Consider the following 13,244-nt stretch of genomic DNA (forward strand, 5'->3'; position numbering starts at 1 on the left):
TCATGATAAGCTAAATTATATACTCTTGCCGACAATTACACTATACAATTAGGAACGAAAATGAAAATATTTGGGAGACAACATCTTTTTACTATATTAATTATTAACATGATATCATGTGATGTGAAAAATGAAGTAATATATGATAATATGAGTCAGAAATTCAGACTTTCTACAAACAAAATGGTATTTGTTATCTTGGATTGGACTGAGGCCCGGAACATGTTGGGCCCAAATGACCCGACGGGCCCTCGTCTCGATTCATTCTCGTGTTGGTCAATGGTAAAACTGTAAACTGGCAAAACTCCATGGAAGAGTTTCTGCGCGCTTTTCATTCCTCTTGAGACTTTACGCTTACCAATAGAGCATAGCAATTGGGTTGCGACTTGCGAGTCTACACTCCCAAAACGCAGCGTTCTGATCATCTCTCTCCTTAATCCTCACACTGGTATTCTCTCTCTCTTTCCGTATTTCCTATAGTTCTAGGCAGGTAGGTTGTATTTTCCGGGAAAATTTTGTTTGGCTGCTGAGAAACCTGAGGAAAATAATAGAAAAGAAGAGAAATTGGAGTTGGTGGGGTGAATTAAATAGTCAGTTTTGTATTTTAATTACTTTAGAGTTCAATGAGTTCTTTGAATTAAGGTCAGCAATTTGCAGTTCCATTGAAATCAACGGCTTTGGGAAATTAAACCCTAATTGAAATTGTATCTTCTCTACCTAACTTCGTGGTTGTCTTGTCTCTTTAGGGAGATACTGAAATTTATAAGTGTTTGGTCATTTGAAGTGAAATCTTTAGATTAAAAGTTACCAGCTTTGGTTCATCTCTTAAGTTTTTCGGCATTTATGTGCCCATTGAATTGGAGAACAGGATGACTGCAAAGGTTGGTGCTGCGTCGCATTGCTGAGATGTCTGGTACAACGATGACACCTGCATCATCAGCTGGTACACAAAAGGTCTCCATGTTTGCTGCCAAGGCTGGGTTTGTTATACCGAAAAACAAGCTGTCGGGTTCACTTGTGCCTGTCTTTCGCGGAAGTAAAAACCTAGGAGCCGGTGATGCAGGTAGTGGAGAAAGTAAGAAACAGATTCAGAGGAAAACAAAATGGGGTCCTGATCTCACCCAAGATGCTTCTGTCAAAAAGGGAAGATCTTTAGCTTATCAGGTATTGTTTGGATTGTTTGCAAGTCCTTTTCTGGTCATCTTTCGTTTGATACTATGTTATTTCGTAGTTCTAAGATCAAAATTTGTTCTTGGTTTATGCATCTTTTTCCCACTTTACCCGTTTTTATGTTTGGGCAATGTCAAACCTCGCTAATTGCATGTTCCCATCCCCATATAGTTAAAATTTCAAATTTATGGTTTGGAGGGCATTCCTCGCCCCACTTGTGGGAGGAATAAATATTTCCAGCTAGTGGAAGTTCATTGTCTCCCTTTTACATTGGGTATTAAAATGCTGGTTGTGTCTTCTGTGTGAATGGTTCACATGGAAACCTCCCATTCCAGGTGCCACTAAGTGATATTACTGCCTGTTTGGTGGTACAAATTTTGAGCAGACTCGGGTGGATCAAATTACACAACAGCTGAAATCTGGAATGTTAGAGGATGAGAATGATGAGATTGAGGACTTACTATCAGCACCTCAAGATCTGCACCACAAATCCTCTAAGCATCAAATTGATACAAAGGTAAAATTCCATTTCATGTTCTCATATTTTTTTTTCATTTATTCTCGATTACTTGCGTTTCTATGTTGAATGATGTTTCTATTCTTAAGCACTGATAATAATATTCATCGATGTAGGATGTCGACCAGTTGGAACTTGAAAAGCGGGAAGCCATAGGTGCGTTTGACAGCTTTCTTAGATTATACCTTCCTGTATGTTTTATTATAGATTGCATGATTATTGTTTTCTTGACGATACTCAGGTGAGATATTAAAGTTAAATCCAAGCTACAAGGCCCCACCTGATTATATACCTTTGTTGAAAGAGGCTACAGTCCCTATTCCTGTAAGTTTATCTTCTCGTCCTGCAACCCATTTCTAATTAACTGTTTTTTTTAAGATGTGTCCAAACTACTGAGATAATGTAAGTTATTTTATCATGGTGTGAAAATGTTTTGTCAAACTTAGTTGTATTGATTTAAAATAAAACTTACCCAAGAAGAACATGTATGTGGAATTTCAACCTGGACTCATAAGTGGCAGTCTTATCATACACTTCTACAATGATAAGTATGGATCTGAAATCTGAACAGGTTGGCTGTAATTTGGGGTTCAGGGGTGGTGAAGAATGGGCCATAGAGTACTACATGAATTCGAAATAACTGGTTAAAGCTTTGCAACTTATGGGTACACTCCGTATTAATCTGGTGGAATAGTTTAGATTTACTCATTTAAGCATATTTAGCATAGCGTTTTTAGGTTGGTTTGCGATACCGGTGTTGGTTTGAATCCTGATAATATTGATCGTAAGTTCACATAAGTAAGAATTATTTGGTTGTTTTAAGAACTTTCACCAAGTGGCTAGGTTGTAGAGAGCTCGTGTTCCGAAAACAGTCCATCTAGAAAGACGGCTATTGTTGCCCATATTTTACCTCCCTGAACTCGCATTGCGGGAATCCACATGCATTGAACTGCCTTTTTAGGACTTCTAGTATGAGCTGACATGTCATTATTTCACACAGAGATGAACGGACTGTGGATACAATTAATTTATTACTGAGTATAGAATGCAATGGGTTGCTATGTTTGTTTACCATTACTTTTATAAGGTTTCCTGGCCAGGGGTGGAGGGTGGGACCTAAAGACGGGAGTATATATTATCCAATTTCATGGTTTGCTGAGTCGGCCAGTGTTTGAATTCTGATGCTTAGATGTTTTTAAATGCTTTTCAGGTGAAAGAATATCCTAAATACAATTTTGTTGGCCTGATATATGGTCCTGGAAGTGATAACCAGAAACAATTAGAAAAGGTAAGAGTTTTGTGTATGCTTATGACGGTTATGCCAAACACTTGTTATTACCATGTGCTTGTTCTGATGATCTTTGTGTCGTCGTGTTTTCTCTATATTTCTTCTCGATCGGTCAATGCAAATAAGGAAACCGGAGCCAAGATTCAAGTCTATGGTACCAAAGCAGGGACAGGACAGAAGGTAATTATTCAATAAATAATATAGAACAGTAAGGAATCAATATGAAGATAAATTTGAGAGTCCTCACTCCTCATCATCAATTTTACTCATTTTCATCCTTTCTTAAACATATTATTTTACGCACAAAAAAAAAAAAAAAAAAAAAATCCATTGTGGAATGGTTGCTTCGAGATGTGCATCATGTAGTATTGACCTTTTCCTCTTTTATTCTTTAACTTATTTGCAGGCTGAAATAAAACCATCTGATGGGAGTGAAATCCATGGTGAATATGAAAACTTATATGTTCATATATCAGCTGACACATTTGAGAAAGTAGATGCAGCGGTTGCTGTGATTGAGCTCTTAGTCACCTCTGTATCAGTGAGTTTCATTTATATTTTTAAACAGAAAGCTTTACATCCAACAGTTTCTTAAAATTTCTCTTCCGTGCTATTTATTATGATTTCTACAGTTGTTTTCTTAGCATTGTTTTATAATTACTTTCCATATAGGGCAATCTGGCAGCGGTTAGCAGTACAGGTGCTTCAGTTTCTGCTGATAATGCTCATGTTCCTAATCAAGTCCAGGACACTACCACCTCTAATATGGTTCCAACTACTGTGGTAAATCAGGGAATGGTACAACCACTGCCAGGACTGGCACAAACTCCACTGGATGGGCAGTTTCAGTACCGTGGTCCATTTCTCTCGAGGGGCCCATCTTCCACTCCCATGTATATGCCTGGCTTCACTCCTCTGAATTCTTCGAGACCAAACCTCAACAATCCTTCCCATCTTTCAACATCACCTTTCAACCCTGCGTACCTGCCTTCATCATTTGGGCTTCCGCCATCTCTTGTTTCCCCTAGACAAAATCCACCAACAACACAATTTTTGCCGCATACATATATGGCTCCCCAGCCTGCATCAGTGCAAACTAATGTTTCAGCTCCTCTCACATTCATGGGAAACCGACCACTGCCTGCTGGGAGCTCTACTGGATGGTCAAGCGGTCCACCAGCTCCACAACCAGGTGTTGCGTCCATGCCACCACCTTCAAATATACCAACGGGGAATATGGTATCTTCTGTAAACCATCCTATTGCAGCACCAAGTTCTATTTTTATTCCACTGCCTCAAGCAGGACTTCCTTCTACATCTCTGCAAGCAAGAGTTCCAAGTTCTGTTTCTGGAAGTGTTCCAAATATTGCTCCCCTAAAACCACCAATGATGACGGCTCAAAGCCCTGGCGATTTCACTTTTCAGCCGCATCGACCACAGAATCCATCCTTCCAAACAGTTCCCCAACCAAGCAGTCACTTTTCAGCCCATAACGCTTCTCTTGCCAGACCAATGTTGCCGTCTCCAGCACCTCAAGCACCGTCTTTCCAGTTTCCTCAGCCAGGCAGTCAGGTGTTATCGAGACCACAACTCGGTGACCACATGGGTCAGCATCCATCAGCTCATATGTCTGCTGCTCCCTATGCCAGAAATTCAACTGCCACCTCAGTTCCTCCCAGACTTGCAACATTTCTAGAATCCAGTACCGTTCTACCTCAGACGCCACACCCACCAATGAGACCGAGTAACTTCAATCCACCTCACCGGATGCCCAATTTGCCAGGTCCTCTGCCTCCAAGGCCAGGAAATTACATTCAAATTCAGCAAAGCTATCCTGCTCACGCAACTAGACCTGAGATCCCACGTGCTCCAAATCAACAGTTCAACAACCTTGCATTTTCCTCTGGCAAGTCGGCATCTGGTCCTGGAGGAGGACAGCAACTTTATGATCCATTCTCACCCACTTCCGCGAATCAACAGCAGGGAGGTAATCCAGTAAAGATGTGAAAGCAAGGGATTGATGTACACTAATGCGATTTGATTGCCTTGGTTGGAGTTACAATTTCGGATTTAGTGAAGCAGCTAACAAAACAAGGATTTGGAGTTGTTGTAGTCTACAGGTCATATTAACATGTTGCTGTTGTCTGATTTCTGACGGGACAAAACTTCTTCCTAGAAACACATTTCGTTACCTTTTTATCAATCGATTTGTTACCCTTTCGTTAAAAGAGTACGAAAGAGTACCGCATTTATATTACAAATCAGTTAAAAGGGACCAAGCAAACCGAACAGTCCGGCGAGCTAATTCACTAGTCTACAGCTGCTAAGAACGCGGGAGAAGAAAAACAAAATAACAAAAACAAACAATTAATAGTTATTGATATTAGGGTGAAACCCTTTCCAAAAAGTAAAATACCGGCCAAAACTAAAAGCAAGACAATGATATTGTTATTTGTATAAAATTCACACGTTTGCTAAGACATTATCTAATACAGTTTAACTCAATTATTATATGTGGAAAACAATAACATATTGAAAAATATGTTATCAAATGTTGCTCGTTCCTGACATAAAGGAGTCTGCATGTGGTTTTATGCAGATATCTAGCTAGTACATTACAACTATGTTTCCCTGCCGAACGTTTTGTTTTTGAGGTTTTCTCCTTGCTTGCAATAGCCTTATGTATAGTAGTGGTGACAAAATAGTACTACAAGGCCTGAGGCCACCTAGATGAGAGAGGCCGTACATTTGAACCAGAGAGGAAATGGGATTGTGACGGAAATGAAGAAGGCGGTGATTCCGAAGAAGACCCCAAAATAATGGAAGAGATGAACTATAATCTGCGGAGAGTTGGAGTGTTGGATAAATTTGCTAACCATGATACAAGTAAAGGCAAGTAGGATTGCGAGACCAAGAAAGCAAAGGTTAGAGGGAGCTGGTTGGAGTGAAGTTGGATGGGAATGAGAGCCATTGCAATGGCTGTCGACAAGCAATACGCCACGATAATCTTTGCCCAGTCTAGGTTGTGCTTCGTAGTCCTAGAGCTGGTGGCCGTGGCTGGCGGCAGCGGTGGTTGATCAGCCGGTACTATTGTTTCTGGGTCAACATTATTATCCAACGCGTTGATGACCTTGTTGAGTTGTTGCTGAAAAAATGCCCGAAGGCACCGATAAGCACTAGCAATATAGTACTTCATACTTGTTTGCTAATAAGGAGGGAGAGTGATGGAACCCTAAACAGTTTTGGTGGTGGGTGGTTTTGGAGGGTGAGAAGAGGGAGGAAACTGTGTGTGAGTGGGAGTTTTTTTTTTTTTTTTGGGGTGGGGTTGGTGAGAATGAGGATAACTTCGGAACTCTAGGATAATGGGCGTTTTAGGGCGGGATCTAAAGGGGGGGGCGGGGGTGTGGGAGTGACAGGAGAGGGAGAAAACTGTGTGTGAGTGACACCGTGGGAGGGGTGGGAGTCACAGGAGAAGCGGGGAGAAAGCTGTGTGAGGGAGAAAAAGCGGGGGCGGGGCGGGAGTTTTATGGGGTTTTATGGGGGAAGCAAACAAAACAAGTCACCACTAAAGTCTCATACAACTTCGCAAGTATATATGGGAGAAGAAGCAAACAAAATAGGTCAACCACTAAAGTCTCATACAACTTCGTAAGTATATATACCGAAGTTCTCATAAAAAAATAAAAAAAAAGGGAAAATGAATCTTAAAATATATATTCTTGCCTACAATTATGCTATACAATTAGAAACGAAAAGGAAAATATTAGAGAGACAACATTTTTGTACTATATTAATAATGTATCATGTGATGTGGAAAGTGAAGTGTACATATCACGATAATAAAACATAAATTTGTGTGTATCAGTTCAGAAATTTAGACTTTAATTTCCACAAAATTTGGCTTATTAATTGAAATGCCCCCTGAAACAGACTTTTTTTGTCTCACTTTCCCCATTCTGTTAAATAACTGTTAAATCTAAGGATATTTTAGACATTTTAGTTTTTACACATCTATTTACCTCTAGCATACCCACTAAACCAATCTCAATTCCAATTTTCACAACTGTAATTCAAATTCATGAATTTTGAGCCTTTAAAAAAAATAAATTATTCAATAAATAAAAAAAATTTGAGTAACAAAATCATTATATCAATCAAAATAAGGGTTATATTTTTTTTTCTTAGAGTTATTTCAATTGCAAAGCATCATGTATTGGCTTGAAACTTTGCACTTAAAAAATACTCATTACGACAAAAAAGAATCATGATATGCCTATTTCAAGATATTTTTCTAATTAAAATTGGCCTAACCATAAGTTTCACCCATTAAAAAATGATCTAAGATCATTTGCAACAAATATAATCTCAAAAACCATTAAGCTATCATTTCCAAAATACTTCCCATACAAAAAAAAATCATCTAAAGAAAATGTGCACAGTTTGCAACCAAAAGTTTCACATTGTTGCTCAAAATTTTTCTATCGACTGAGAATTTATTTTAAAAAGGCCCTAACGCTTGAGGTTTGAATTAGAGTCGTCAAAAATGTATTTGTGATCGGTTTAGTATGTGATCTAGAGGCAAATAGATGTATAAAAAGTCTAAAATCTAAAATATCCTGGAATTGAACAGTTCTTTAACGTGACGGGTTAAGTGAGACAAAAAGAGTTGAAAATGTCAGTTTCAAGATAACAAAGTGAGATAAAATCAGTTTCAGTAAGTAAACTGAGACTACTAAATGATAGTTTTAAAAGACATTACAATTAATAAGCCTGTAAAAGTTTAATGTCCTCGTTCAAACAGAATTGAGCGGTGAATGTAGTGATTTGTTATCTTGGATTGGACTGAGGCCCGGAACATATTTGAGCCCACCAAAGAACCCAACGGGCCCTCGTCTCCATTCACTCTCGTGTTGGCCAAGTGTGGAACTGTAAAAACTCCATGGAGTTTCTGCGCGCTTTTCATTCCTCTGAGACTTTACACTTATCGGAAGAGCAGAGAGCAATTGGGTTGCGACTTGCGAGTCTACACTCCCAAAACGCAGCATTCTGATCATCTCTCTCCTTAATCCTCACACTGTTATTCTCTCTCTCTCTCTCTCTCTCTCTCTCTCTCTCTCTCTCTGTATTTCCTATTGTTTTAGGCAGGTAGGTTGTCCTTTTCCCAGAAAATTTTGTTTTTCAGAGGAAAACAAAATGGGGCTCTGATCTCACCCAAGATGCTTCTATCAAAAAGGGAAGAGCTTTAGCTTATCAGGTTTTGTTTGTATTGTTTGTATTGTTTGCAAGTCCTTTTCAGGTCATCTTTCGTTTGATACTATGTTATTTCATAGTTCTAAGATCAAAATTTGCTCCTGGTTTATGTATCTTTTTCCCACTTTACCCGTTTTTGTGTTTGCGCAATGTCAAACCTCTCTAATTGCAAGTTCGATGTTCCCAACCTCTGGCAAGTCAGCGTCTCAACAGCAGGGAGGACAGCAACTTTACGTTCCATTCTCGCCCACTTCCGCGGCTGTTGGGCTCAACAGCAGGGAGGTAATCCAGAAAAGTTGTGAAAGCAAGACTATGATCTATACTAATGGGATTTGATTGCTTTGGTCGGAGCAATACAATTTAGGATTTAGTGAAGCAGGTGACAAAACATGTTGCTGTAATCTGATTTAAGATAGGACAAAACTTCTTCATAGAAAACACATTTCCTCCCCTTTTTATCATTCCATTTGTTTCCCTTTCGCTTTCCAAATTACTATTTATTATTGTTTGTTATACAAGCAATGATGGGGAAGGGGGGTTTTGAACTTAGAACCTCAGGTGTAAGGGTAAAAATGCTCTTACCCTCTTGAGCGACAAGCCCCTTGCCTTTCCATTTCCATGTTGATTGTCTTATTCTCGACACATTAATTGAATGCATTACTAGCTCACGAGTTGCTAAAATAAAATAAAAGATTAAGTTTAAGCGGCCTTGTTAAAATCTTGCTCGGAGAAACCCCAGTGGGAAAAACTCCAAATTTAGAAGAAAGAGTAGCACACTTACATTACAAATCATTGAAAAGGGACCAAGCAAACATAGCAATCTGGAGAATACACTAGAGTTGCGAGGAACGCGAGAACAAACCTTGGCCTAGAAATAGCCTGGAACTCAAGAATGAGATCGAATCGACCATCAGCTTCAAATCATCTTCCAATCTATATCTATGTAAGGGATGTGGGATATTTTGTGCTAGTGTCATTTTCCTGGTTGACATCTCTCTTTTAGCATAGGACACCCATAGATGCAAATTTCCGTAAGTGAAAGAGGCAGTCCCTCCTTTGGAATGGATGCTAGCTTTGGACAATCCCAGAGTTCCAAAGATTCAAGGGAGATTAGGAATTGAAAGCCCTTACTGCTCAATTTCTTCAGATTCTATAAGCCACCAATTGAGAGTTCAGTGAGAGATTTGGGGAGTAACATCTCCATCCGGACCATGTCCGGGGGAAACGATACCATATCCAGGTCTTCACCACCGATCCACAAGTATCTAAGAGAGGACACTTGTGATTAGCAAGTGCATATTCAGTGTGTCGTGTGTGTTTTCTCTATATTTCATTTTCATCGGCGCAAATAAGGAAACCGGAGCCAAAATTCATGTCTCTGGTACCAAAGCAGGGACAGGACATAAGGTAATTATTCAGTAAATAATATAGAACAGTAAGGAATCAATATCAAGATAAATTTGGGAGTCTTCATCATCAATTTTACTCATTTTCATCTTTTCTTAAACTATTATTTTACGGAAAAAAATCTATTGTGGAATGGTTGGTTCGAGATGTGACATAATGCTCATACGTACGTACATGCATTGACCTTCCCTTCTTTTATTCTTTTAACTTATTTGCAGGCTGAAATAAAATCATCTGATGGGAGTGAAGTCCAGGGTGAATATGAAAACTTATACGTTCATATATCAGCCGACACATTTGAGAAAGTAGATGCAGCGGTTGCCGTAATTGAACTCTTAGGTTTGGTTTGGTATTGATGTGTTTTGAAAAAAAAACTGTTTATGTTATGTTGTGAAAATAAGCGGCTGTAAAATAAAGCAACAGAATGTTTGGTAAATTTTTTTGTAAAAGTGCTTTTGGAAAAAAAGCAGTATGATAGTATTTGGTAAACTTTTATGTAAAACACCTGTGAATGTGTGAAATGATTAAAAAATGTATAATACTAAATGTGCTATTAATTTAATTTTCCTAACAAATATATGTTAATTTTCTTTACAATTTTTAATCCACTATTGCCATTTTATTTATTTCATTCCAGCATTATCTAGTCATTATTCTTACAATATTTTAATCCACTTTTGCCATTTTTTATTCCATTCAATTATCCTTGGTATTCTTCTTCAATGATACAACTGCAAGCACTCCATTCAAATCCTCTCTCTCTCTCTCTCTCTCTCTCTCTCTCTCTGAAAAGCTCAAATCACCTTCTTTTTTTTTGTGAAAAATCCCAGATCAAAATTCTTCATTTTCGCCGCCACCGGGGTGCCCCGGTCCCGATCGACCGAAACCGGCGCAATGCAGCACAGCGGGTTCATCTTCAACCCCAATCAGACAAAAAGCGAATTCGATCGTTGTAATCCGAATCCCTTCCAGCGCCATCAAACGGCTCCGATTTATACAAATGCAGGACCCGATCCGAAGCGAAAACGAACCTTAAAGACTCGGAGCTTCTGGTTCTAGAGAGAAAGAAGAGAGAGAGACAGAGACTCGTGAAGAGCTCTGCGCAGCAAGAAGGAGAAATGGAGGAGGGTATTTCTGGATTCTCAGCCAGGCAGTCAGGTGTTATCGAGACCACAACTCGGTGACCACATGGGTCAGCATCCATCAGCTCATATGTCTGCTGCTCCCTATGCCAGAAATTCAACTGCCATCTCAGTTCCTCCCAGACTCGCAACATTTCTAGAATCCAGTACCGTTCTACCTCGGACGCCACACCCACCAATGAGACCGAGTAACTTCAATCCACCTCACCAGATGCCCAATTTGCCAGGTCCTCTGCCTCCAAGGCCAGGAAATTATATTCAAATTCAGCAAAACTATCCTGCTCACGCAACTCGACCTGAGATCCCACGTGCTCCAAATCAACAGTTCAACAACCTTGCATTTTCCTCTGGCAAGTCGGCGTCTGGTCCTGGAGGAGGACAGCAACTTTATGATCCATTCTCACCCACTTCCGCGAATCAACAGCAGGGAGGTAATCCAGGAAAGATGTGAAAGCAAGGGATTGATGTACACTAATGCGGTTTGATTGCCTTTTTATCAATCGATTTGTTTCCCTTTCGTTAAAAGAGTACGAAAGAGTACCGCATTTATATTACAAATCAGTTCAAAGGGACCAAGCAAACCGAACAGTCCGGCGAGCTGATTCACTAGTCTACAGCTGATAAGAACGCGGGAGAAGAAAAACAAAATAACAAAACTAAACAATTAATATTTATTGATATTAGGGTGAAACCCTTTCCAAAAAGTAAAATACCGGCCAAAACGAAAAGCAAGACAATAATATTGTTATTTGTATAAAATTCGCACGCTTGCTAAGACACTATCTAATACAGTTTAACTCGATCATTATATGTGGAAAACAATTACATATTGAAAAATATGTCAGCAAACGTTGCTCGTTCCTGACATAAAAGAGTGTGCATGTGGTCTTATGCAGATATGTAGCTAGGAGATTACAACTATGTTTCCCAAACCGAACGTTTTGTTTATGAGATTCTCTCCTTGCTTGCTGTAGCCTTATGTATAGTAGTGGTGACAAAACAGTACTACGAGGCCTGAGGCCACATAGATGACAGAGGCCGTACATTTGAACCAGACAGGAAATGGGATTGTGACGGAAATGAAGAAAGCGGTGACTCCAAAGAAGACCCCGAAATAATGGAAGAGATGAACTATTATCCGTGGAGAGTTGGAGTACTGGATAAATTTGCTAACCATTATACAAGTAAAGGCTAGTAGGATTGCGAGACCGAGAACGCAAAAAGTTAGAGGGAGATGGTCGGAATGAAGTTGGATGGGAACGAGAGCCATTCCAATGGTTGTCGACAAGCAATACGCCACGATAATCTTTGCCCAGTCTAAGTTGTGCTTCGAAGTCCTAGAGCTGGTGGCCGTGGCTGGCCGCAGCGGTGGTTGATCAGCCGGTACTATTGCTTCCGGGTCAAGATTATTATCCAACGCGTTGATGACCTTGTTGAGTTGTTTCTGAAAAAATGCCCGTAGGCACCGATAAGCACTAGCAATATAGTTCTTCATACTTGTTTGCTAATAAGGAGGGGGAGATGGGGGGAGGAGTAACACGGGATGAGAAAAAGGGTGGGAGTGACAGGAGAAACGGGTGGTGCTGGGGGGGAACTGTGTCGGGTTTAGAAAGGGGGGAGGGTACCCGTGGTGGAAGCAACAGGAGAAAGGGGCGGAGGACGGGTGGTGCGGCGGGGTGTTGACAGGAGGATGAGGTTTTTTTTTTGTGGGGGGGAGGGGGTGGGGGGGTGGGGGGGTGTGCTGCGGGGTGCGGTGACAGGAGAAAGGGGCGGAGGAAGGAGGCTTGGGGGTGCTGTGGGTGCGGTGACGGGAGAAAGGGGGGGTTTTATACACTTCATGATGGGGCCCGGGGGGGGATAAGTGAAGTCGTGGCAGAAGGACATAAGTCGGCAGAAGTAGGAACCAGGATTCTCGCATTCCCTAGGATTCTAGGAATCCCGCAATCTTGTCCGTTCATCGTGTATCATGCGGTCAGTTTTCGTTTCATATTTAAATTTTAAAATTGAAATTTTAAATGATTTCTGATCGCACGATATACGATAAACGGAAATGATTGCGGGATCCCTAGAATCCCTAGGAAAATGCTCAGGAGAGAATCCATCCTGGTTGGTTCGTGTTCCAGAAGTAGCACATAAGTCAACAGAAGCAGCATGCCGTGGGGTTAGAAATTTTTCTTAGGACAAATGCCTCAAAAACTAAATCGGCCGAGTTAAGCATGGACTTTTCGGGGCATTTGTCCTATTACGAGCAAAACTAAATCGGACAAGTTGAGCATGGACTTACGCTAAATCGGACGGGTTGAGCATGGACCTACAAAAAAATGGGTCGGGGATCTGCTGTCTCCCAATTACGTGTCTCTTTTATGTCTCATTTATATTTTTTTGACATGTGTCATCTAACTTAATCAAAACTTAACAGTGTTAAATTTTATTATTTTGTGTTGAAAAAATAAATTTAGACCAGTTATAT

General features: G+C 40.2%; 1 protein-coding gene across 1 annotated transcript; it reads left to right on the forward strand.

Moving 5' to 3' along the window:
• The first annotated feature begins 307 nt into the window (after positions 1-307).
• LOC126617304 (uncharacterized) lies at positions 308-11,260 on the forward strand. The gene is made up of 10 exons (XM_050285329.1): positions 308-448; positions 869-1,164; positions 1,556-1,687; positions 1,804-1,843; positions 1,929-2,011; positions 2,898-2,975; positions 3,102-3,155; positions 3,382-3,516; positions 3,648-4,547; positions 10,791-11,260. Exons 2-10 carry the CDS (start codon positions 907-909, stop codon positions 11,223-11,225), a joined length of 2,115 nt encoding a protein of 704 aa, XP_050141286.1. The 5' UTR covers positions 308-448; positions 869-906; the 3' UTR covers positions 11,226-11,260.
• The last annotated feature ends 1,984 nt before the right edge of the window (positions 11,261-13,244 follow it).

The sequence above is a fragment of the Malus sylvestris genome, chromosome 3, assembly GCF_916048215.2.
Source record: "Malus sylvestris chromosome 3, drMalSylv7.2, whole genome shotgun sequence".
NCBI lineage: Eukaryota > Viridiplantae > Streptophyta > Magnoliopsida > Rosales > Rosaceae > Malus > Malus sylvestris.

Coding starts and splice junctions, on each gene's coding strand:
- LOC126617304 (XM_050285329.1), top strand. CDS start 907: ATGTCTGGTACAACGATGACACCTGCATCATCAGCTGGTACACAAAAG. Junction 1,844..1,928: donor TGAAAAGCGGGAAGCCATAG/GTGCGTTTGACA, acceptor GACGATACTCAG/GTGAGATATTAAAGTTAAAT. Junction 4,548..10,790: donor TTCCTCAGCCAGGCAGTCAG/GTGTTATCGAGA, acceptor CCAGGCAGTCAG/GTGTTATCGAGACCACAACT.